General features: G+C 43.0%; 1 protein-coding gene across 2 annotated transcripts in view; it reads left to right on the forward strand.

Moving 5' to 3' along the window:
• Positions 1–9,241, forward strand: part of BAHD1 (bromo adjacent homology domain containing 1) — an 87,445-nt gene extending 78,204 nt beyond the window's left edge. For both annotated transcript variants that reach the window (XM_075927097.2, XM_075927096.2), the window contains 2 exons: positions 422–513; positions 5,726–9,241. In XM_075927097.2, coding sequence (XP_075783212.1) covers positions 422–513; positions 5,726–5,915 — 282 coding nt within the window. In that variant the 3' untranslated portion in view covers positions 5,916–9,241. The remainder of the gene's footprint in view (positions 1–421; positions 514–5,725) is intronic.
• Positions 9,242–26,329: the final 17,088 nt, after the last annotated feature.

Below are 26,329 nucleotides of genomic sequence, written 5' to 3' on the forward strand. Positions count from 1 at the left end.
AGGTTACCTGGGGAGAAGCACTTTCCGCAGTATAAGTCACATACTCAATTGCATTTAAGTGAGAGTTTTTTGGTTATACGTAGTATCATTGATCTGCCTGCTGGTGATAGCCATTTTACCAAACAGTGATATTTGTAACACTAGCAATACATATGGAGACCTGATAATATAAAGGAGGATGGCTATAAATTTGTGACAGGAAAGCTAGAACATTGTGGTCAAATGTTAAACAATTAAGTTCTGTAACTGTAAATTGTTTGGATTAATTGCAACATCTGACTTCTGGTGCTTTCTCTTTAAGAAGAATGTTGTTGCATGTGTGCATTGCCTTTTTCTTACTTAATCAGAGAGTGCATAAGACTGCCTTACTAAATGCACCTGTCGAGTTGAGTGACTGTCCCTGTTGTTTATCCTTTTGCAGAATGAGATCTTTGCATCCCGACATCAGGATGAAAACAGTGTTGCCTGCATTGAGGAAAAGTGCTATGTTCTGACCTTTGCAGAGTACTGCAGGTAGGTGGTGCTCTTAACTTGCTGTTGTTTTTGCAACTTATCTCTGTATTGCCAAGTTCTTTTCAATATTTATATTACCTGATCTCATTCTGCAGGATTCTGTGTGCTTTGCAGTCTGCCTCCTCTAGTTAAACTGTACTACTGTGCATGTAGGGTGTGTCTAGACTACAGGTTTTTTTTTTTTAAAGTAGCCTTTTTTCGAAAAAGTCACCTGCGTCTAGACTGCAGCCTCTTTCTTTCGAAAGTAAATCGAAAGAATGCAGCTGTTTTTTCAATCGCAGTAAATCTAATTTTACGAGGAATAATGCCTTTTTTCGAAAGTACTCTTTCGAAAAAAGGTGCTATTGAATGCAAACTGTTTTTTTTTTTTCAAAAGAAAGTGTCTAGACTCTTTCAAAAAAGTGGCTCGCTTTTTCAAAAAATCTACTTGTAGTCTAGACGCTCTCTTTCGAAAGAGGCTTGTAGTGTAGACGTAGCCCCAGTGAATGGGAGCGCTATGCTGATCTGGGAATGTTTGTCATGCTTTAGCTCAGTGTTTCTTAAACTTTTTGAGACAATGGAACACCAAACAATACTAATTTTTTATGCTGAACACCCTATGAAAATTTTCTTCTACAGAAAAAAATTTTTGTCTGACAAAAAAAAAAAAAGACAAAAACAAAGAAGAGGTTGTGGCACACCTGCGAGTTGTTCACGGAACACCAGTGTTCCATGGAACATAGTTTAAGAAACACTGTTCTAGCTCCTTGGAATATTTCTTTGCTTTGTGTAGTATAAACTCTTTGAGAGGTTTAGAAGTGTTTACATGTGTGTGACCTTTCTACCACGGAACATGGGCATCAGTAGACACAGTAAAACACAATTACATTTCAATTACAAGACTGGAATACAACAGAAAAATGTACTGAACCCATACAAGCATTATACATTTCCTCCACATTCACGTGTGCTCCCAAATCAACTAAAATGCATGCCTAACGTGTTTATTACTTTTTGTAGGCATGCCTATAGTATTAAGTGTTTTGGTAATTATATCACCAAAGATAGTGACTAGAGAAATAGTTAATTGACTTGAGAATTTAAAAATAGCAAAAATTAATCCGTTTTGGTGACCAAAGATTTCTGTGTGTATGTATTTTCTTAACAGATTTAAAGTTAGTGGCAAAAATTGAAATTAGCTTTAAAGTCCAGGCCTTAGGTTATTAAAATGGAAAATGATCTTATGTGCTTTAAATATGTGCTGTTGGTTGCATTGTATGCTTTGCTTATCTCGAGCAGTAAAACTAGCTTAGCCAGTTTCACACTGATCCTTATGCTGTGTTACAATGCTTCACTGAGTTTCCAAAATTTGTAGTTAAACTAAATTTTTTTACTAATATTTACAAACATTATTTTGTGCAGTATGTATATCCTGGTTCTGAATGACCTGATGCTTTTTAAATAACTCACTCCCCAAAAAAGCAGACATAAGTGACTGGGAATAATACGGAGGTTGAAACTCTCTTAATAGTCTGACACGGATGTGGCAGGACCAGAGAGCTCCCAGTGGCAAGGATCCCTGCGGGGCCAGCAAGACCGTGGGCTACCCGCAGCAACCCCACTATCAGTACATGGCAGCAAATGTTCCCAGCGGGTTTGGAAGACACGCGTGTGGCTGTGCACCAGGGCTGGGAGTTGTTTGTTTGGTAGGGCAGGGAGCCATGGCGCGTAGCAGCCCTGTGGGACCCAGAGCCTCAGTGCAGCTGCACGGCAGGGCCTGGAGTGATGGCTGCCCAGCAGGGCAGCGGGGCGAGCAGGAGGTGAGGAGCCAGCAGATCAGGTGGGAGGGCCAAAATCCAGAAATGACCTCCCCTGCTCCAGTAAAATCCCTCATCCAGGACTGATCAGGTCCTGAGAGTGCTGGACCAGGGAGGTCCAACCTGTGCCACTGGGTTTCTGCGCTGGTTTAAAACTTCTGCACAGGAGTTCCATTTCCTTTTGGTATGGCTTGACAGATGCATTAAAGCAACTAGAGCGCCTCTGAACTATTCAGAATCTGCCTTTATGGAACTTTGGCAAAAGTGGAATAAATCCACTCTGAATAATTGGGGAATTGAAATAGTATTGAAAGACAACTTTCTGTCATTTTCTTTTTGACATGACTAAACTTTCAGAAGCACTTGCGAAAGTGACCCAGAGAATTAAAATGTAACAAAGAAAAGCTTGTTTATTTTACAATGAGCCCCTGCAAAAGAAGAAGCCAGGATGCTTTTATAGATGTGCTTGGTATAAACAGATAAAAACCAGCAGCAGAATAAGTAAGGATGTTAAGGACTGGGCAAATGCTTCTCAGATAGTCAGTCGACTAGTCGATTTCCCTCCTTCTCCCTCCCCTACCCTCCCCCCCGCTGCCTCTATCAGATAGAGGCAGCAAAGGGGAGGGAAGAGGGGGTACTTCCAGGGCTTAGCTGGAATGCGGAAGTGCCTATCGACTAGATGAGAAGTCAGTGGAAATTCCATCAACTTCTCGACTGGTCAATTAATTGCAATTTAACATTGTTAAAAATAAGATACGTTTGTTCCTATTCCTATTGGTTTGAACTTTTTGGAAGTTGCATCAGCTCTGATGTGAAGCTGCTGTGACTGGAATACAGTCTTTTCTCATAAATGAATGTGTTATGAGGGCTTACCCATCTCAGTACCAACAGGGTTATTCTTGATTCACTGGTCAAATGTTGATATATTTTTACTACACTGTGAGGGGCCAACTTTATAAATTTTGTATTAAATTGGACCTGTTGGTGGTGTTCCTTAGAAATGTGCCTTTCTCTACACACCACATAATTGGCTCATTTCTGACCTGTGGAAGACAAGTTTGAATACTCAGGAGTCTAAAGATGTCAGCACAAGCTGCAGGAAGGTGTTTTCCACAAACTAATAATCAAAGCTGAATTCATGTCTGAGAAGAACCTCCTACATAGATTCTTTTTGAGATAACCACTGTTGCACAATGTATGTTTGAAACCACTTGGAGAACTGATAAGATAGCATGATCTGTGATATCCATTTCATTGAGATCTTACAGATATCCTTCCCCAATCCTAAGTGCCTCTACTCTGTTCAACTAGCTGGGTTAGTAAGCAGATGCCAAAAATGACATAAGCCTTGTTCATGGTAATTCCTTCTCAGTGCTACCACAATTGTTGCAAAGTAAGTGTTTGAAACTCAAGCCAGAGAGAGAGGAGATTTTACCTCTGGATGGAGGATTTTGCAGCCTCATTGGCAGCTCTGTCTTTGGGATATGTATCAAGCACAGTGATAATCGGTCTCACCATGAGAATCCTGTTCAATAACAATATCCTAGTTATTTGTTGTTAATCTTCAAAATATTTCAAATGTAGGAGCTTTCTTCCTGCTAGCTGACTTTGGAGATTCCAGCCTTGGATCTTTTGGCTGGATTACTGTTGTGTGCACACTTGTGCCCTTCAATCACTCCACCTCTGCAGCTATTGCAGAACAAGTTTGACTAATGTGCAGGAGCCTTCACCCACAAGTTTCATAACCACATTTCATAGATTGCTGACTTGCTGAATAGGCAGCTAATGTATCACTATGCTAAGGATATAGTCTTACAGGGTATCCCAGAAAAACTCTGCCGCGTCAAAGAAATTGTTTTCAGAAGAGCAAACATGTTTTTTTCAGCATCACTGTAAACCTCGTTTTACGAAGAAGAAGGGATGTTCTGAAAAATGTTTTTTTTCCCCCACATTTGGCCCAGTGTAGACAGGCCAAATGTCGGAGAAGCCTCTTCTGAAAAATGAAGTGGAAAAAAGCTACAAAAATCCCAGTTCACAATTTGCGTATCTTTTTCCGGAAGAACTGTGTAGTGTAGACACAGCCATAGCTTTATGTAAGAGGGCTCTGTCTGCTTATGTCCTACTGCTACAGCTGAGATCAGTGAGGTTATCACAGCTGCTTAGCAATAAAGAAACTCTAGAAAGAACTAGTGGCAGGACTTTCTTTTCAGAGCCAGGAATGCTGTCCCTCTCAACACTCCCCACTGCATGTCTGTGTCATCCCACTGGGAAAGGCTTAAGGTTCTTTATTTTACTTGGTATTTAGGTGGCATGTTTTGTTCTGCTCCTGAACACACCTCTGGTCACGCATGTTCTCTCCATTAGAGCTAAATTATTTAAATTTATAAACCCTCATGATAGCAGGCTACCAGGCATCTTAAAAATATAAACACTGGTATAATTATCACTGGCTGGTGAATCATTTTATGCACACATTTTATTCGACAAATACCCATAGTCATTGATTTAAAGTATTATAATCCAGTGAGGTACATGCCTTCTTCCGGACCAGGCTCACAAATGGCAGGTAGTGTTGCAAAGTATCCACCTCCTGCATGCATTAATGTAAGTCCTCTTGTCATCATACAGCACCAGTAAATGGCCTTGCTGATTCAGAGAATGAAGTATTCTGTGACCTGGCTATGGTCTTGCTTAATCACCATCTTCCTTATTTGATAATCTTTTTTCCCAATGTTAATCAACAGAAATAAGGCAAAGGTGATTAAACAATAAAGATTAACTTTTTTAATCCTCCGTACTGTACAAAATCTACCAGTGGGAAAATCTAAACAGTAGGCTACTTGGTAAAGCTCAGAGTAGTTATAACTTGTAAACCAACCTCTAGAACTCTTACTGGAGAAAGGATAGTGCTGTTCCAGAATCCATAACTTGATCCTCCCCAATCCTGCTATAGCCCGGCAGGAATATACTATAATGAGTCAAAACTCTAAAGAGCAGATAGTGATTATAGTCTCTTCCAGCAGGGGGCCTTAGCAGGACTAGTGATAGCTTAAGCAGTGAAGGCTGACTCCAGTGGGGGTTGCTGACTCCAAAAAAATTAGTCTGGGGCCACACACCAGTGAGACACAAAAACCCCCCTCACTGACATAGCCTCCAACTGAGGGAAGAGACACTCCCCACATTCCCCTTGCCTAGGGGGGCCCAGCCTAGTAGATTTTGTGTGCTTCCAGCCCTACAGTAGGGTTGCAGGGGGGCTGGAACACCAGAGAGGGCTCCCCAATGCTGGAGGGGCCCCTGAGCCTCGGGGACGTCATCCGGGCAAGCAAGGGGCTGCATCCAGCCCCCGGGCCCAAGGTTCCCCACCCCTGCATTAAATGATGATTCCCTGTAACTTTTTGTATCTAATTACATTGCAGATTTTGTGCCTTGGCAAAGCGTCGTGTTGAGGGGATCCCAGGCAGGAAAACAATGATGGTTCCTCCGTCAGAAGAGTATTCCACACCTCCACATCGCAAGGTGCCAGAGGACACTGATCCTGACCTCGTTTTCCTCTGCCGCCATGTCTATGATTTCAGACATGGGCGCATCTTGAAGAATCCACAGTAGCAAAACTCTTCATCCCAGCTGTGGTGATGACAAGTGACACCAGAGAGCCAATGGCAGGCTGACCATCTGGGACATCCACGCATGCTCAGCAACTTTTCTAGTACTGCGCCCAGGCCAGAAGGAATGTCCAGGCACTCTTATCCTCAAAGACTGAAAAGATTTCCACATTCAGGAACAGATCTTTGTCAAGGAAGGCAGCAGTTCAAAGCACAGCACTTCAATAAAGAGCATAAATTAAAACATATACCTATAAATAAATATGTATATAGATATAGGTACTTGCATATGTAAATCTATATCTATATATGTATCTAGAGATGCATATATTGAGAGGGGTTTTACAGGGGAGAAAAGCCAGTATACTAAATCCAAAGCCATGATTGGTGGGGTGGACAGAATATGCAGGAGAGATGCTGTGGTGCAGGCATGAGTCAAGCTGTGATGGGTCTATGGTTTTCATGTCCTGATGTGAAGAGAGAGACAAAGCCCAGTTCATTTGCATGGAGCAGGATAGTCATGCTTGCCCAGCAGAAAGGGCAGAGTGTGGGGATTCTTGATGTCACTGCTGCTTCAAAATCCAACGGTAGTTCTTCAAGTTGTGCCAGGTGCAGAACAGCCATCTGCCATACTGAATAGTTTTTGCTGTGTAAAGGGAGAGGGGGGGACCCCTTCTCCCTGTACAATTTTTCTTTGGTCTATGATCTGCTACCCAAATTGGGGTCTTTAGGCAGGCCGAGAACTATGTTCCAGATCTAAGGCAGGAAACGGGGTGAGAAATAGTGGGCCTTACCTCACACCATTATGGAAAGCTGCATGTCTGTCAGAGGGCCTCAGCCAACACGGCATACCTCCAAGAGACACGTACTGTTCTAAGATATAGAGCGCGTAAGGTTTGCTCTGTAGGTGAAAGCCATGCTTTTCTTCTCTCCGGGATACTCATCTCCTTGCCCTACTGGACATTAGAGGCCTTCCCTAGCAGTGTAAATGGTTTATTCTCTCCCTTCCTAGTTCAGTTTTCTTTGTGGTAATTTAGTCCCCATAGAACCTAGATGTGCACATTCCACCATAGGTGAGTAAGCTAGAGGCAGGAGAAGAAATTAAAAATATTTCCCTAGGATGAAACGGCCCAAAAGTGATACCTGGCCTGACTGGTCTTTGGTATGGTCATACTGTTTAAAAAATTAGCAGTACTCTCTCTTGGCGATGCCTTCCATCCTCCACCTCTACCACTTAATACTGACATTTGAACATGCTCACCAAGGTGGCTTTGTGGCTTTTGAAAGGAACTGACCAATGAGAGGTGTGCGTTGTTGAAAAATGCTACCTGATTCCTACAGATACTTTTGCCTCTTGCCTTATGTGTATAGATCCTAGAGATACTTTAGTTTATCTTAACACAAACTATTGAAGTTAATTCTAAAGAAAACCAAAGGACAGCATAACAGAGTCCCTTGAATCAGTCACACAAAGCTGGGAATCCATTTATAGATTGCACTAAATTAAAGAATGAGAATCAACACTGTATCAGTCCATGTACCTGCTGACTGCTGGAGTTACTCATTTAAACTAGGGACCTGCATTTTCAGTTTTGGGGGCGCCTGAACTAGTGTTAAACAATACAAGTGTTCATATTGCTTTAATGTTGTTGTCCTTTAAGTGGAAATAGCACTACCTGTACTCACTGCGGACACTGACGGAGCTGGAATCAAGGGGATTTCCCTCTTATTCTGATCATTGAGGATACACCTCCCTAGCCTGGAGAAAATATCCCTCCTGCATTAAATTCCGTTAAGTAAAAATTGTGCAGCCTGTGTTTCTGTTAACACAGGTGTTATCCATAGATTTGCTCTACATACCAAAGAGGGGAATGTTTATCGAAGGACAAGAGTACCTTGAAGATGGGAAGGTCTGAGGCCCAACCTGGAAGTGTGGCACATGTTCACCTGATCTTATGGACACTCCCTGCTCAGTATTCCAGAGAACGATGAACAATTCCAAAGTCCCCACCAATGCGCCCTGGGGGGAAACCCCAAGCCTTTGTTTTCAAGAGATTTAATTTAGGCACCTGAGCACAAATAATTTAAGCATTTAATCCCACTTATACCTCAAGGTACTGTTGGTGTCAAGTAATTGTGTTTTCCTTTGCAAGTACCTGGAAGGAGATCAGGCCATTGGCACTACAGGGCGCACTTCCATACAGCACAGGAGCAGTGTCAAGAGTAACCTCAGGGCTCTCACTTGGCCAAGTGAGTGCACCATGGAGCAGGTGCTCGCTGATTCCAGATGGGAGGAGAGTACCGCTCTTGCTCCCTCATAGTAAACAGTGTTGTGGTTGTAGAGCAATATTGTAGTTTCTGTAGCTGCTGCCTGCTTTTCTGGTCCCATGGTGAGGGGTAGTTGGGGCTACAGGATGGAGAGAGGTGCACAAGGAAAATGGAACTGTTGGACCAATACAATGGAAACAACCCAGATTGACTATATGGGAAAGTCTTAGGAACCTCTCTGTGGACAAGCTGGTATGTCCTGAGTCAGGGTTTGGAACCCCTTGGACAGCCATCCTGAGTAGGATCAATGGGGTCAGGGATAGTCCATGCTAAGATGTCTGGGGTCCTCTTCTGCAAAAGGAGTAGCTTTGTTTACTGGTGTTGTGACTGAGTTTCTCAAGCCCTCCTGCTCATTCAGAGCTGCACACTACTGCAAAGTTAGTAAAGCATTTGCTACCCCAGCCTCAGAAACTACAGTAACTTGCTGAACATTTTACTTCTCCTGGTTTTCCCTCCCCATCTGCCCTATCTCATTTCTGGGGAGGAGGGAGAGAAAAAAAATTAAACTTGTCCAAAGGAGAGGGGGAAAATTGTATTTATCCAGGTTCTGGGCTGTGCTGTCACTCCTGTCTGGGGAGGAAGAAGTCCTGTGTTTTCTGATGTTACGTCAGAATCTGCATCAGGCCAAGAATATTGTTCAAGACACACGTGGTTGCTTATGCTGTTGTGCAAACAGCATGTAAATGAATCAAAATGTCTTATCCATAAGAAGAATATTTCATGCTTTTTTAATCTATTAGATATGGAAATATTTTTTGAAACTGAAAATGCAGTCGGTAGAATTTAAATTGAAACGTAATACATGTAAAATATATTTTAGTTGAGAATTTTGTAAAATGCACTTTTTTGTGTCTCTTCCCTGGTTTCCCAGATCTGTATTTCAGTGTTTACAGATGGAATGAGAACATTCCCTATACCCTCCTTCTGTGAGAAAGATATATTAGAAGTAATTCTTAAAAAATAAATTTGAAAAATTGTATTGATTTAGAAAACACACGTCAATTGTTGTGCAGTTTTTATTTTTCGCTGTCACTCAGGGTCCCATATGGCTTAATACTGGCCAGTTTTCAGACAGGGTGGCTCTTCGAGAAATTTAAGAGATGAACTGAGTAAAGCCAGTAATTCAGGAACCAGAAGTAAGCAAGATTGAGTCACTTAGAAGCAGAATATGTGAGTTTGGTACATGTGATTGATGGAAACTTGCAGTTGGGGGAGGGGGGGGGACTCATGAATGTCTGGATATTTATAGGGTTGTATCCACAAAGGGATAGAGAAGGTATTTAGGAATCTTTGGATGTTTTGAGAGAGGCACTCAGAGAGGAAAAAGCTGAGTGAGTATCAGATAGGAGCATTGGGGTTTTTTTAAATCTGGTTTTCTGTGGCTTCCATCCTAGGAGTATCTGAGAGAGGCTGTCTTCCTCTTGAATGAGTTAGAAATGAAAAAGAAGACAAATTCTAAGCAGTAAAAGACAAAACTCCTCAGCATCCAAATTCTGGGCCTTCAGAATACCATATGGAAATGTCCATTGGAACAGATACCTTCAGCAAAGCATTCTAAGGGGTGATGGATTATCACCTGGGGAAGGAGAAAGAGAGTTCCCTTAACATCACCAGGAGATCAGTGAATATCTTCAATTTGTGTTATAGTAGTGCCTAAAGGCCCATACACTCACGGTGAGACCTTGTTGTTACAGTCCAAATTGACAGGACAAAGAAAGGGTGGAGAGGAAAGAGAGGCACAGAGGGGTGAAGTGACTTGCCTATGCTCATCCAGCCAGGTCAAGGGCAGAACTGGGACCAGAAGACAGGTTGCCTGATTCAGAGGTTGGCACTCCATCCACTGGACTCACTTTTCTTTATCCATTGTTCTCTGCAAATCTAAATGTATCTAAATTAGGCTGGTTTATTTTACACAAATTAAATATTGTGTTTTCTTTAAGGCTGTTGGCAGTTTCACTGTAGGATTTGGATCCACTGGAGAGTAATTTTGTCTGCTGCAGCAGGTTGGTGAAAGCGTGGAGGTTGAAGTGGCTGCAGAAATGAGTCTGTCTAGCTTCTAGCAGGATGGGAAAACTTGGCATTACAGGTTATGTGGGTATGCACTATCTGGTGGTGCACCACTGTCTATTGGTGAAGCCTCTAGCAAATCAGTGAAGGCCGAAGGAGGGTGAGATACATGCAGGAGTTAGCTAGTGAACATCCTGACCCTCAAAGCTGTATACTTACTTTGATTTCTGTATTTTGAAGCTGCTACTAGGTTGGACATCTCCAAACTTACCAATTCGTGGATGGAGCATTTCCCAAGTGTTTCACACCGTTTTTGTCAAGAGCTGCTTTCACAAGCTCTTCACTACGTCTGAAATGTTCAAATGTCTCTTCTTTATTTTCCTTGTCACACACAGATTGGGAGAAGCATTGTGTATCACAGCTCCTAAGAGCATTTATTGATGATGCGCTAGCTCCTCAATTAATAATGGACCTACTTTCTTTCTGACTTTTCCCAAGTTAGTAGTATCCTTTTTGACATTCTCGCTCCCCTCCCATATATACTCTTACCCTCTTTGGCTGATCTAATTCTTCATTTTGCTGCCTTTATCCTTTCTCTGCAGCATTTACTGACTGCATTCTTTTTTGGTTCCAGTTTCGCTTCTAAGGAAGGATTCTATTGTACCTCACATTTCTGATTAGTCCTTGATGAAGCCATGTTGACCACGTCTTGCTGTGTTCTTTTTCAGTGGAATAGTTGTGTGTGCATGCGTGTGTGCGTTCGTTCGTTCTTTCTCTTGCATGCTGTCTGTCTTTGTTTCTTCCTCCTGCAATAATGCCAGGCTCAGGCATGGAAGCATTCCTCATGTGGTGTCATCTGCTGTATGATACTGGTGAGTGATCTTATGGTCTTTCCTCCAGTAGCCACCACATCTGCAATGGAACGTGATGCTGGCTGCTGGTGTTGGTTCAGTCCAAAAAGTCTCTTCAGCAATCTTATAAAAATGAGTTTGTACTCAAAAGGAAGCAAAAATGCCTTCAGTGAAGAGGGCCCCAAAGGTGCTGGGGTGAGCATAGTTTTGTGTACCTTAATATGATCTGAAGTTGGGATTTTGGGGAGGAGAGAAGTTGGACTTTTGATGGCTGCTTGACTATTAGATAGGTCTGACAACTGGTGGCAGACTCGTGACTGGGAAGCATAGCCAGAGTATTACGTGTGGCCTTGAGGGAAGAGGAGGTAAGAACTGACTTACCCATCATCATCATCTAAAAGAAACTAAATCCTGGTGTCCTTAACTTACATCTCATCCTCCCCAAAACCTTGTTCCCCATCCACGAGAGGGTTTTTTTCAGAAGGTCTGAGGACTTCAGGCTTGGCCCATAGTGCCTATAGCTGTATCTCATCCACCAAGCATAGCTCTCTGGAGAAACAGCTGTTGGACGGCAAGTGCCTTGAGCGGCTTTCCCTGAGGTCTGATGAGAAGCACTAGGAAGTTCTTCAACGCTCAGCAATGCTGGGAGTGCTGCTCCAAGAGTCTCGGACGAACACCTTGCTATGGGTGGATACAGAGCAGTTGAGATTGTGGTGATTTTCTCTCTGTAGGCCCAGAGAAATGATGGACTGTTGCTCATTGATGAGAGATGGACCATGTAGACAAGCAAAAGGAGAGAATGAGTCCTGGGAGCAAGAATTGGAGGCGGGGGGGGGGGGAGGGGAAGAGTCAGTTTCTATTACTGACACGGAGTTAGCTCCTAGCTATGCAGAAGGGAGTGAACTGGTGTGGTTTGTGGGAGGAATGGGCACCAAAGGTAGAGAAACCATTGGTAACCACATACAGTGTGTTGAAAATGCTTCAGGCCTAGGTTTGCCGGGTGTCCAGTTTTCTACCGGACAGTCTGGTATTTACACTGTCTGTCCAGTAGAAAAATTCAGAAAATACTGGACATGTGCAATGTCTGGTATTTTCTGAATTCCCGGCTGGGTGCTGGGCGGAAGCAAGGAACAACTGGGAGGCAGGGCCTCTGGTCGCGTGCAAAAGCCGGGGCGGGGAGAGGGGCTAGGACTCCCAGCTGTTCCCCCTGCCCGGCTTCTGCACACAACCAGAGGCTCCTAGCACCAATCACGCCCCCGCCTCCCAGCTGGGAGCCTCTGGCTGCATGCAGAAGCTGGATGGGGGGAGTGGGTCCCGTCCGGCTTCTATGAACAACTTTAACTGAATTTACTTTAACTCAATACCCCGTCCTCTGGCAGCCAGAAACAATAGCTCTAAGAGAAGTGTGTGAATAGCACTTGTTAATACTGAAAACCAACAATGACAATATTGTCAATATTAACTATTAACTAGTGTCAGTCTTAACTATTTAACTGCTGATCATTTGAGCTGAAGCATCCACCCAGGACTTCAGAAAAGCAGACTTTGACTCCGTGAGAGAACTGATGGGCAGGATCCCCTGCGATGCTAACATGAAGGGGAAAGGAATCCAGGAGAGCTGGCTGTATTTTAAAAAGAAGCCTTATTGAAGGCACAGGAACAAACACTCCTGATGTGCAGTAAGAAAAGCAAATATGGTAGGTGACCAGCTTGGCTTAGCAACGAAATCATTGGTGAGCTTAAACATAAAAAGGAAGCTTACAAGAAGTGGAAACTTGGACAGATGACTAGGGAGGAGTATAAATGTATTTCTTGAGAATGCAGGGGTGTAATCAGGAAGACCACAGCGCAATTGGAATTGCAGCTAGCAAGGGATGTGAAGAGTAACAAGAAAGATTTCTACAGGCATCTTTGCAATAAGAGGGTAATCAGAGAGGGTGTGGGGCTCTTACTGGATGAGGGAGGTAACCTGGTGACAGATTATATGGGAAAAACTGAAGTACTGAATGCTTTTTTTTGTGCCTCTGTCTTCACAGACAGGGTCAGCTCCCAGACTACTGCACTAGACAACACAGTATGGGTAGGAGGTGGGCAGCCCTCAGTGGAGAAAGAACAGGTTAAGAACTATTTAGAAAAGCTAGACATACACAAATCCATGGATCCAGATTCAATGCATCTGAGGGTACTGAGGGAGTTGGCAAATGTCATTGCAGAGCCTTTGGCCATTATCTTTGAAAACTTGTGGACATCAGGAGAGGTCCCTGATGACTGGAAAAAGGCAATGTAGTGCCCATCTTTGAAAAAAGGAAGGATAATCCAGGGAACTACAGACCAGTCAGCCTCACCTCAGTCCCTGGAAAAATTATGCAGGGGATCCTCAAGGAATCCATTTTGAAGCACTTGGAAAAGAGGAAAGTGCTCAGGAATAGTCAACATGGATTCACCAAGGGCAAGTCTTGCCTGATCAACCTGATTGCCTTCTATGAAGAGGTAACTGGGTCTGTGCACCTGGGGAAGTCGATGGATGTGATATACCTTGATGTTAGCTTCTGATACAGTCTCCCACATAATTCTTGTCAGCAAGTTAATGAAGTATGGATTGGAGAAATGGACTGTGTAAGGTGGATAGAAAGCTGGCCAGATTGTCGGGCTCAATGAGCAGTGATCAATGGCTCGTTATTTGGTTGGTGTCGGTTTCAAGTGGGATGGATTGGTTCTAGGGCTGGTTTTGTTCAGCATCTTTATTAATTACCTGGATGAGGGGATGGATTGCAGCCTCAGCAAGTTTGTGGATGACACTAATCTAGGAGAAGAAGTAGATATGATGGAAGGTAGAAATAGTGTCCAGAGTGGCCTAGACCAACTGGAGGATTGGACCAAATGAAATCTCATGAGGTTTAACCAGGACAAATGCAGAGTCCTGCACTTGGGATGTTACAGGCTGGGGACCGACTTGCTAAGTAGCAGTTCATCAGAGAAGGACCTGGGGATTACAGTGGATGAGAATCTGGATATGAGTCAACAGTGTGCGCTTGTAGCCAAGAAGTCCAATGGCATATTAGGGTGCATTAGGAGGAGCATTTCCCGCAGATCTAGAGAAGTGATTATTCCACTGTATTTGGCACTGGTGAGGCCACATCTGGAGCAATGCATCCAGTTCTGGGCCTCCCACTATAGAAAGGATGTGGACTCATTGGAGAGGGTCCAGTGGAGGGCAGCCAAAATGATTAGGGGGCTGGAACACATGACTTACAAGGAGAGGCTGAGGGATTTGGGCTTATTTAGTCTGCAGAAGAGAAGAGTGAGGGGGGATTTGATGGCTGCCTTCAACTACCTGAAGGGAGATTCCAAAGAGGATGGAGAGAGACCATTCTTGGTAGTGACAGATGACAGAACAAGGAACAATGGTCTCAAGTTACAGTGGGGGAAGTCTAGGTTAGCTATTAGGAAAAATTATTTTAGTAGGAGAGTGGTGAAGCACTGGAATGGGTTACCTAGTGAGGTGGTAGAATCTCCTTCCCTGGAGGGTAAGTCCTGACTTGACAAAGCCCTGGCTGGGATGATTTAGTTGGGGTTGGTCCTGCTTTGGGCAGGGGGCTGGACTCGATGATGCCTGAGGTCTCTTCCAGCCCTAGAATTCTATGATCCAGATCCTGTTTCTATTCCACAATCCCAGTCACTTCCTATGCCTTCCCAAAGGGCTAACTGACACAAACAGGTCTTAATCAAATGCCAAATCTCCCACTTCTTGTTAGCTTCCATAGACATTGCCGATACAAATCAGTGTTCTATCAATTCATGGGGACAACGTAAAAGAGAATTTGATTTCCTATCCAAGCAAGCAACATGAGGGTACCTGGCCTCAATTGTTTGTAGAAACGTTTATTTTAAATGAACTCTTCCTATAAAACTGATATTTGTGTGGAATTTCTGGCCTGACACATCAGAAAGGGTTTATCTTGTTCCAGAGCTCTTTGGGGCTGCATGCTCTGAAGTCCCTAAGCCTCTGACTGCCAGAAGGCAGGATTGGACAACAGAATGGATCAGTAATTCTCCTCTTCTGTTCATTCCCCCTGAAGCATCTGGAGTGGCACCAGTCACTGTCAGAGACAAGATACTGGGCTAGATGGCCCATTGGTCTGACCCAGTATGGCCATTCTTACAATCACTTTAAATCGGTGCAACAATTGTGCATCTCTGGGGAAATGGATTGTATGAGTATATCAGCCAAGCAGTAAATGCTATGGCAAACTGAACCTATGTTCTGCTTTAAGACTTATGGATTCTCCAGCATTTTGGTGTGGCACGCTCAGGATTTATGATGGTTTAATTTAAGTAACAAACTTGATAGTTTGATGAACTACATGACAATAATTAACCCAGCTGGTATAGTAGCCCCCTGTGCTGCTTGTTTTGATATTAAAAGCATGCTGCTCTATATTTACAGTATGCCACATCTGTAGTGAAAACATGCAAGTACCTTGTAAAAGTTGCCAAGGGAAGCTGGAGGACTGGGCACATGGGAAGGAACAGCTCAGTCATTTCACACTTGGGATGGTGTTAGAGGTGATTTAGGGTTGTGGCACATCAGATGGACGTTGACGTTTAAATTGTCATCTTCAGGTTTCAGAATGAAGTCAAAGACAACATCCAACTATTTAGATACAAAATTTGTTTTTGTTTTTTTTTAATGGAGGCTGAGATTCTGAAGCACAATTCTGTGGCAAGTGATGGATTCAAGGGCATGTTCCCCACTTGTGGAATAGAGAAATGCACCTGTGGGGCCTAGCAATGAATCTTTGCCAGCTTGAGACTCTGGGTATTTCTGCAGAGCAAAGGCTGTGCATTGCCCAAGCTAGCTTGATTCCAGCTAGCATGTCTAATGGTGACAGTGAAGGTAATGCAGGTAGCAAGTTGAGCAGGCTAGCAAGTTGAGTACAGAGCCAGGGTTTGTGCCAGGCTTATACGATCTAGCTCAGAGAAGCAAGCCCAAGCATAGCTTTTCCTCCATAGACAATAAACTCTGTGACCTGTGGTACTTATTTCACTAAGGGTAAGGCCTCAAGGGACCACCATCTCATCTCCGTAGTGACCAGTTTGTGGATGCCATAGTGCAGTGGTTCCCAACCTTTTCCAGATGGGGACCCATTTTAACAATTCAGGAAGACTTGGTGACCCAACGCAATTCAAAAATGGAGGGCGGAGGGAGGACAGAGCCACCTGGGGAGACACTTGGTGACCCTTTTGAAATGTAATGGAGACCCATATTTGGGTCCCGACCCATAAGTTGGGAAACCCTGCCGTAGAGTTATGAAGTCAGGGAGCAAAAGTTGTGAGCTGTTGGTTTCATTTAACTGCCACAATAACACATGTAATTGTAACTGACAGTAATTGTGCCACAGATCATAACAGCAAAGTGACAGGAGTAGTTTTGATGTCAGATTAAAGTGACAGAATAAATACTCTTAACAGTTTTCCCCAGCTTTGTCCCATTCAAGTGACTACTGATAAATGAGCCATGGAAAAATAGCAGGTGTGAGTGCTTTGTCTGATGGAAGATGGCAGGATCAGGCTCAAAGAGTGGGAGAATCTTTCAGGATAAAGTGGAAGCATTAACATAAGTCCATATTAACAAGTCTAGGGACAGCCAGGAAAGAGAAATCTTGGCTTGAATAGCAGCTTTGAGAGAGGGTGACTGCAGTTGGTTTATTGCCTTTTCCTTGCTCCCTCTTAGCCAACACTATTTCCCCAGATCAATAATTATTTAGAAACTTGAAAGTCTTATTCACAAACCCAACACTTGTCTCAAAGAAAAGCACAATTGTGTTTAGTATTGTGCCTCCTTTGTACTTTTCCGAGGTAATAGCAACACCATCAACAGAGAGAGCTTCCTCAGAACTAATGGATGAGCACTCTCAAGAACAGACATCCCACTAAGATAAAAAGCACACCTCAAATAGCAAAACTTTAAAAGTGACCTGCAAGGAATTTATTACAAATGGGCTTTTGCCTGTTTATGATGGAGAGAGAATGAAAGATGTGTTTTTCTTTTCTGTGTTTAAAAAAAAATCTGTTTGTGTTTTAAACCTAAGAATTACCAGAAATGTTAAGGCTTGTCTCTTCTGGTTTTCCAGGTGGACTTCTTACAAGTCTCATGGATATTTATTATGAACTCTTAACATATTAGGGGAACAAAGAGACCCTGGGAATTAGGTACCAATCAGCCTACTTCAATATCTGGAAAGAGACTGGAACAAATTATTAATTCATTTGTAGAATAATGAAGATAATGAGCTTACAGCAAGCATGGATTTGTTAAGAAAAAATCATTCTAGTCCAGCTTAATTTTCTTCTTTGTCTGGGTTACTGGCCTAGTGGATAAGGGGAAAGCAGCAGATATGATGATATATCTTGATTTTGTATGGTTTTGACATAGTTTTGTGTGACGTACTCATAAGCAAACTAGAGAAATGTGATTGACATTAAATTACTATAAAGTGGTTGCATATCTAGTTGAAAAGCCGTACTCAGAGTCACTATTAATAGTTCACAGTCGAACTGGAGGACATACATAGTGGGGTCTGGCACTGTTCATTATCCAATCGTTAATTAAAATTTTGTAGAGGAGTGTGTGCTTATAAAATTTGCAGATGACATCAAGCTGGGAGAGCTTGCAAGCACTGTGGAAGACAGGATTGGAATTCAAAATGAACTAGACAAATGGGAGAATTGATCTGAAATCAACAAGCTAAAATTCAGTAAAGACAAGTATAAGGTACTACACTTGGAAGGAAAAATCAAACACATGACTACAAAATTGGGAACAACTGTTGAGGTTGGTAAACTGCTGAAAAGGATCTGGGAATTGTAGTGAGTCACAAATGAATGGGTCAACAATGTGGTGCAGTTGCAAAAAAGGCTAGTGTTGTGTGATGTATTTACAGGAGTGTCATATGCAGGACAAGGGAAGTAGTCATTCCTCTCTACTTGATGCTGATAAGGTGTCAGCTGGAGTACTGTGTCCAGCTATGGGTGACATGCTTTGAGAGCTGTGGATAAATTGGAGTGTCCAAAGGAGAGCAACAAAAATGTTACAAAATTTAGAAAACCAGACCTGTGAGGAAAAGTTAAAAAAAAACTGGGCATGTTTAGTCTTGAGAAAAGAAGACTAAGTTTTTAAATATGTTAAGGACCAATCTTCTTGTTCATTGAAAGTAATGGACAAGAAGTAATGGACTTAAATCTCTCCCTTGCAGCAGAGTAGATATATTAGGAAAAACTTTCTAACTATAAGGATAGATGATAAACACATACTTTAGCCAGAATATTAAATAGTTATCAAACTTCAATGTGTTTAGTAAAAACAAAGAAAAACAAGAGTTCCAAACATCTAGCTAAAAATTCCTCTCTCAATGGCTTAATTTTCAGTTTCTTGATTCTCAGTGTCAACTTTTCACTGATTCTTGCATCACCATAGAATCCTCCAGGCTAAAGAGGAACAGAATTTTGAATGTTTTTTTTTTAAGTGGAAAATAAACCAAACATTTTTAAGTATTCTGCATCTAAGCAGAGAAATAAGTCACAGCCCTTCAATTTTTCCCTTTGCAGGACACATTTAACGAGAAGAAACATCCTTTTTAGTCCTTCTACTGTGTGTATTGCATTACTGTGTATTTTATATAGAGGAACTATTCATCTCTATTTAAGTCCCACTAAGCATTATCTAATTGTCCCTCTAGCAAGCTACATATGTCACTTAAAACCAGTACGGGTTAGAGGATTAGGATGACTCTGAGCTGCAAAGTTTGGGTCTGATCTGAACTTCTGTAAAGTTCAGGGGTGTTCAACCATTAAAAAAAAAAGCCACAAAATCAAAAGGGCATATTTGAGCTCTTGCAAGGTTTAGGCAAGATTGGATTCAGAGTTTTGGATCAAATCATCTATTGGTCATACAATTAAAAGTGGCCAAAACTAACTGACTGTACATCATATATTTGAGAGTTTGTCCATCCTCTTGTGTGTGTGTCTGTCTGTTCAAGAATTCCTCCTAAATTGTAAGAGCTAGGACCACCAAGTTCAGTACGCAGCTTCCTCTATCATAACTTAAAGCAAGTAGGAGTTTGCTTGTGCCAAGAAAATGGGATGAGCCTGGAATGGGATTACTTCTCATAAAATCATACAGAAAAGAGACAGAATCAGCAGGCAGATGAAAGGTACCCTGAACTTCCCACCCCACAGTGACCTTTAGCAACGGTGGAGGGGCTGAAGCTCCCCCGTCCTATCTCATACAGGGACATTGCTGGTTATTCCCCTTTGTCACTGTCAGGGAGCAAGGGAAAAGTGCATAGTTTACTACATTCCTCTCTCTGACTGGGGAGAGAAAGGGGCAGACAAGCTATACTCCTTGCTCTTGTTCCCTGACAGGGACAGGAATGGAAGAGCAAGCAGCCTTTGTACGAATCCCTGGTATAAATCAATCCCCTACACGCAGACACACACCCCTCATTCCCAAGCCCCTACTCTGACTCCTGCACCCCCCACATCCTGCCTTGAGCACCCCCACATCCTGACACACCCCAACCCCCTACCTTGAGCTCCCCCACCCCTGGACTCCAACCCACACTTACAACAATAGGGCTATGTCTACACTGCAGGCTTCTTGTGCAAGAGCTGTTTTGCACAAGAGCGCATCCATGCTGCCTTGTGTTTTTGCGCAAGAGCGTCCATGGCAGTGTGGACACTCTCTTGTGCAAGAAAGCTCTGATGGCCATTTTAGCCATAGGGGTTTCTTGTGCAAGAAACCCCAGTTGCCTGTTCACACTGCCTTCTTGCGTAAGACGGCTTATTCCTCGTGGGGAGAGGAATAACTCTTGCACAAGAAGCCCTCTTTTCTGATACTTTACTGTGAATTTATTTGCACAAGAACGTGCATGCAGTGTAGACGCTCTGCAAGTTTTTGTGCAAGAACAGCTGTTCTTGCGCAAAAAGCCTACAGTGTAGGTGTAGCTTATATGTAAGAAATGTATCCTTCAGGGGGAGGTTGAGGTTGCAATATGACAGTACCTTTAAGAAATATAATTTACTTTCAACCCTGTACTGAACCAAGATGAGCCAAAAAAAATCAGGATGAACCTGCAATAGGATTGCTTCATCTGTTACAGAACAGAGATAAAACAGAGAAGTTTGGGGTACTGCTCTGTTTTGACACCGCTAAATCAATGCTTAAAGTTCGAAAACTAGAAGACAGTGTTATTGCAAGCCACATTGACTATAGCACTATTTTGTTAAAACATAACAAATAAGAATTTATAAGGATATAGAAAAATACACTTGATGGAATTCTCATTTTAAAAAATTACTAAACACAATTAAGGTGAAGAATTGTAACAATCCCTTTTAAAAAAGAAATCCAAAATAAAAATTAAGTTCATCAAAATAACACTGTCAAAAAATGGAATTATTTCACTAAAGCATGTACTTTTTCCTTTTATTTAAAAAGAGAGTGTTAAGAACCCAAGCTGGATAAGGGTGTATGTGTTTTATATATATAGTGAAAAGGTCAGGCCAGAGGGCTGCTACAGAGTGGGGGAAAAGGCAGCCCCAAAAGGGTAAAAGGCCTGCTAATTAGAGGTGGAGGGCAGCAGGGCAATTAGGAGCAGCTGGCAGGGAGCTGACCCAGGCAGATTGGGGCCAGCTGACACCACTTCAGGACTGCTGGAGGCCTTTAAAAGCCTCCCCAGTTAGAAGGTAAGAAGAGACAGAGAACAAGAGATGGAGACACAGCACTAACAGTTACAGAGCTAGAGCTAGCAGGGGAGGGAGGCTCCTTACCCCAGAAACTGGGTGCAAGCCCCAACCCCGGGTAAAGGGGGAAGGTTGCAGGCCCAATTGCTGGTGAGGAAAAGAGGGGACCTTGCCACAGTATATACGTCTCCGTATGTATTTATAAATGTAGCTAGAATTATAAATGTACACTTATAAAATATAGATTTAATGTAATCTTCCTTCTCAAAACACACTTTCTTGGAGGTTTATACATGAGTCATATATATTATAAATAAAAAAATACCATGTGAAAACAAGAGCCCTGAAGCTTGCAGACAAGCGACTCTCGGGTTTTTGCTTACTCTTGTGTGCTTTTCATCTCTTCCTCTAAATCTGTGGCCAATAGAAATTAAAAGTCTAAAATTGATTTCAGGGGGTGTTAGGCCAGGTCTACACTGACAGAGAAAGTCAATGCAAGATACACAACTTCAGCTATGTGAATTACATAGCTGGTGTCGATGTACCTTACACTGATTTTTCGGGGGTGGCCCCGGAAGGTTGACAGGGGAAACTCTCCCATTGACTTCCCTTACTCCTCACAACTGTGAGGAGTTCCAGGGTCAATGGGGGCACCCTCAGTGTTGATTTAGCAGGTCCTTACCAGACCCACTAAAAGGACCACTAAAAGATTGATCTTTCTAGAAGTGTAGATGTGGCCTTAGATTTTTTCCTGAGTTTGCAAATTCTTTGGGGCAGGCACACTGTATTTTTTTTCTAGGGCACTTCAAGATTTTGATAAGTGGCCAATGGCTGCACTTCTCCATGGAGTGGGTGCGAGGTCTGGGAAGGAGGCTGAGTACAGAAGGGAGCTCAGGGTAGGGGACTGGGATGCTGGAGAGGGTGTGGAGTCTGAGAGGGCGTTTGGGTGAAGGAGGGGGTTGTGACCTGGATTTGGGGTGCAAGAGAGGATTCTGGCCTGGGGGGATGGGTGTAAAAGGAGGTTCAGGGTCTAGGCAGGAGTTGTGACCTGGAAAGGAGGGGAGGGGTTGCAGAGGGTTTGGGTGATGACCTGGGGCAGAGAAATGGGATGCAGGGTTAAGGAGGGGTATGAGTGTAGGAGAGGATTCTTGCCTGGTGGAGGAGTGGGTTCAGGGCAAGGATGTTAAGTAGCGTGTATTTCACTAATCGAATAGTCAATGCATTTTTGCATTGACTATTCGATTAGTTGATAGGGTGGTGCTGCCCCTTTGAAATGCTGCTATGGCGTTTCAAAGGGATAGTGCCGCACGGAGCCCAGGGATCAACTGGTGACTCCCAAGCTTACTTTGGGCTCCCTGCGGCACTGCCGCTTTGAAGTATCCACTTCTTCCCCCGCCCCGCCTCTATCTGATAGAGGCGGCAGGGGAGGAAGAGACTAGTCGACTATCCAATAAGCATTTGCTTATCAGATAGTTGACTAGTCCTTAACATCCCTAGTTCAGGGTCTATGAGGGAGTTGTGACCTGGGGTGGGGGGAGCAGTGGGTTTGGGTGGTGACTTTGAGCAGGAGGCGATGGGGTGCCACAGGCAGCCTCTTGACCAGAAGCACTTACCCCTGAGGCAAGCTTCCTGCCTCCTGTAGTCCTAGGCTGCTCAAAATGGCTGGCTATTCCAGGTGGCTCTCTGTTCCAGGCATTGTCCCTACCCACCAGCAAAATTTCTCAGCTTCCATTGGCCAGTTTCCGGCCAATTGGAGCTGAGGAGTTTGCTGAGGGGTGGGGGCAGTGTACGATGTCTCCTCCTCCCCCCAGCACCTGGAGCTGGAGCCAGAGCCATATGGAGCAGCCAGCCGCTTAAAGTGGCATAGGGCTGCTCTGTGCCTAAGAGTTCCAGGGGGTGGATTGGCAGGCCAGATTTGACCCACAGGCTATATCTTGCCAGTTCAAACCTGTGCCATTTTGGAAATGAAAGGAAACATTAAGCACTTTTGTCTGTGTATTCTGGCTTCTTTCCGGTTTCTTCTGGTGTTCTAGAGATTTGAGTGGGAGGCATTTTAGAGGCAAATACAAACTGATGCAAGATTGTTCTGCTGCTGGTCCCAGCAAAACTGATGCATTACATTCTTCTCTTGGACACTGAATAACTTCTTTGTCTCTTTTCCATCCAGCAGGGCCTGGATTAAACACAGTTTTCACTAGCGAGTCTCTGTGATTGCAGAACCAGGGAGTTGATGAATGCCTAGGACTTGATGTTCCTTGGACAGAATGCGAATGGCATTTGGAACCTAACATACAGTCACAGGTAGCACCTGTAATTTGTAAATAAGACCTCAGCTTACAAAAGTGAAATACAGTGAAATGGCTTTGTTGAAGTGGGTATTTGAGGGGGGTTATGTACATGATACCATCCCTGATTGTTTTCCTTTTTATTGTTCTCTCACCTCTCCTGCCCTGACATGCAAAAAAGGGATTTCACTCTTATTTGGGAGTGAGAACAAATTGCATCACTTGTTTTCTGGAAAAGAGCCATGTGCTACATGTATTGTGAATTGTATCAAAACACCAATTATTTTGGAGATAAAATTCCTTTTTAAAGAGCTCTGCAAACACTAACAGATTTTCTCAAGCTGGTATTATCTCAACTGAAGGCAGTCGGGAAGCTCATAATGGTAAGTAACTCACATATTAACAGCAAGTGAGTTTCTCATAATAAATGGGACCATTACCACTCCTAATTATTCTAAGTCTGATACTCAGACTGAGGCTCACAAACTGCAAATGGCTCTTTAGCATGTCTCCTGTAGTTCTGTGCAGCGCATGATATTAAAACACTGCGTGATTTAATTATTAACCATTCAGGGTGCTTTTACTGTTGTTCACCAAGTGTAGTTGATAAAATAATACCTGGCCAGCAGTGCTTCCTCTAAGCCAGTGTTTCTCAACTAGAGGTATGAGTACCCTTAGGGGTACTCGAGAAAAGTCTGGGAGAGAGGGGGATACATCAACACAACTGAAATTTAGAGAAAACTGAATTTTTGTTTTAAGTTTTTCAGTGCTTTATTATTTTTGTACTTTTTACACCCAAAAATTTAATCGCCTGCCTGGCTACGATTAAGCTGTTTAAATAAATGTATTGCAATGGTAGAAAAAAAATGTTGTGTGTCTGTAAACTTTAGGTACTGGGGATACTTATAATTTTTATTTTAAAGGGGTACTTTATATAAAAAAAAGGGTTGAGAGACGCTGCTCTAAGCTGCGGGGCAGCCCAGCTTCACTGGCAATTCATCAGCCTCGCCCAGTCAGAGGCTCAGGGCTTGATGCATGGAGCTGGCTGATTAATCACCTGTGAGGCTGCATTGCCACTCAACTTAGAGGGAACACTACTGGCCAGTCATGTTGTCTGATAATAAAATACACTATGTATTTCTGTCTTGTGCTGTTTAAATATGAATATATAGTACTATTATCAGTGTAACCCTGAAATCACACTACTGTGGCTCCTTGGAGTAATGCTGATTGCTATTTAGCTCCTGAATTGCTAAAATTTGAGTATTACTGTTCTAAAGCATAGAACACTCACGACAAGACCAAGCACCATCTGTACCATTTCTGACTGGTGTTTCTCTAATCTGCTCTTAAATATATTGTATCATGGAGATTTTACAGCCTCCCAAGGCAATTTATTCCAGGGATTAATCATCCTGATAGGAAGTTTTTCCTAATGTCCAACCTAAACTTCCTTTTGCTGCCATTTAAACCCATTGCTTCTTGCCCTATCATCAGAGGTTAAGGAGAATAATTTTTCACCCTCCTCCTTGTAACAATCTTTTAAGTACTTGAAAATTGTTATCATGTTCCCTCTTGTCTTCTCTTTTTCCAAACTAAACAATCCAAGATCTTTCAATTTTCCCTCATAGGTCATGTTTTCTAGGTCTTTAATATTTGTTGTTGTTCTTCTCTGGACTTTTTCTCCAATTTGTCCACATCTTTCCTGAAATGTGGCACTCACAGTACTCCAGGTGAGGCCTGGGCAGTGCAGAGTAAAGTGGAAGAATTACTTCTCGTGTCTTCCTTACAACACTTCTGTTAATACACCCTAGCATGATGTTTGGGTTTTTTGTAACTCTGTTACACTGTTGGCACATATTTAGCTTGTGGTCGACTATGACCTCTGGATCCCTTTCAGCAGTCCTCCTTCCTAAGTAGTCTTTTCCCGTTTTGTACATGGGTGATGGATTCCCTCCTTTGTTCCAGCAAACTCTCTTGTCCAGGACTGGTGAGGTCCCAAGGGTGCCAGACCAGAAAGGTCCAACACGTAATTGGACCTAGTTTCATTTTTTGTAGATCATAGGTTCCCAAACTGGGGGGGGCGTGAAGACATTTTGGGGGAGCACAAGGCAATCCCACCCCCCACAACCCCGTCAATCTGCCCCATGAAAGAGCCTGGTCCGTCCAGTAAAAAAAAGTTCAGAAAATACTACGTGAAATGTCTGGTATTTTCTGTTTTTCCCTGATCAGGTGTCCGCTGGAACACGCGCAGCTTGGGATGGCTGAGGCGGGGAAGGATGAAGGATGGAGTGTCTCAGGCAGACTTCAAATTGGCCTCCTTAAACAGGCAATGCCTGCTTTGCTTTTAAAAGGGCAAGCTCTTTTTTTTTTTTTTAAACAACTTTTCCCCAGGAGTACCGGCACCTGGGATTTAAAGGGGCCACAATTAAGTCTTTTTTTTCCTCAACAAGTTTTGCTGCTATTTTTTTGGGGGGGGGAGGGCATGAGGGTTTCTCAAAAATCAAAAGGGGGCGTGATGCCAAAAAGTTTGGGAACCACTGTTGTAGATCATTCAAGATCTCTTGGTTAAGCCAGGGTGATCTCTTGCCATACTGCTATCTTTACTATGCATTGGAATAGATTGTTCTTGTTCCCTTAGTATCTTTCTGAGAAATTGCCAATTGTCTTCAACTGTTTTTCTTCTTAGACTTGCTTCCCATGAGCTCTTTCTTACCTACCAATTTCCTGAGTTTGCTGAAGTCTGACTTCCTGAAATCCATTATCTTTATTTTGCTGTTTTCCCTCCTACCATTTCTTAGAATCATGAACTCTCCCATTTCATGATCACTTCCCCAAAGCTGCCTTCCACTTTCAAATTCTTAACCAATTCCTCCCTATTTGTCAAAATCAGATCTAGAACAGTCTCTCCCCTTGTAGCTTTCTCCACCTTCTGGAATAAAAAATTCTCCAATGCAGTCCAAGAACTTGTTGGATAATCTGTGCTCTGCTCTGTTATTTTACCAACAGGTGTCTGGGTAGTTGAAGCCCCCCATCACTACCAATTCCTGTGCTTTGGACAATTTTAGTAGTAATTTAAAGAGATCCTTATCCATCTCTTCTTCCTGGTTAGGTGGTCTGCAGTAGATTGCTACTATGACATCTCCCTTATTTTTTACCTCTTTTATACTTTATATTTCCTGTTAGGAGTGGGAGCTGCAGAC

The sequence above is a fragment of the Pelodiscus sinensis genome, chromosome 5, assembly GCF_052426305.1.
Source record: "Pelodiscus sinensis isolate ZL-2025 chromosome 5, ASM5242630v1, whole genome shotgun sequence".
Classification (NCBI taxonomy): Eukaryota; Metazoa; Chordata; order Testudines; family Trionychidae; genus Pelodiscus; species Pelodiscus sinensis.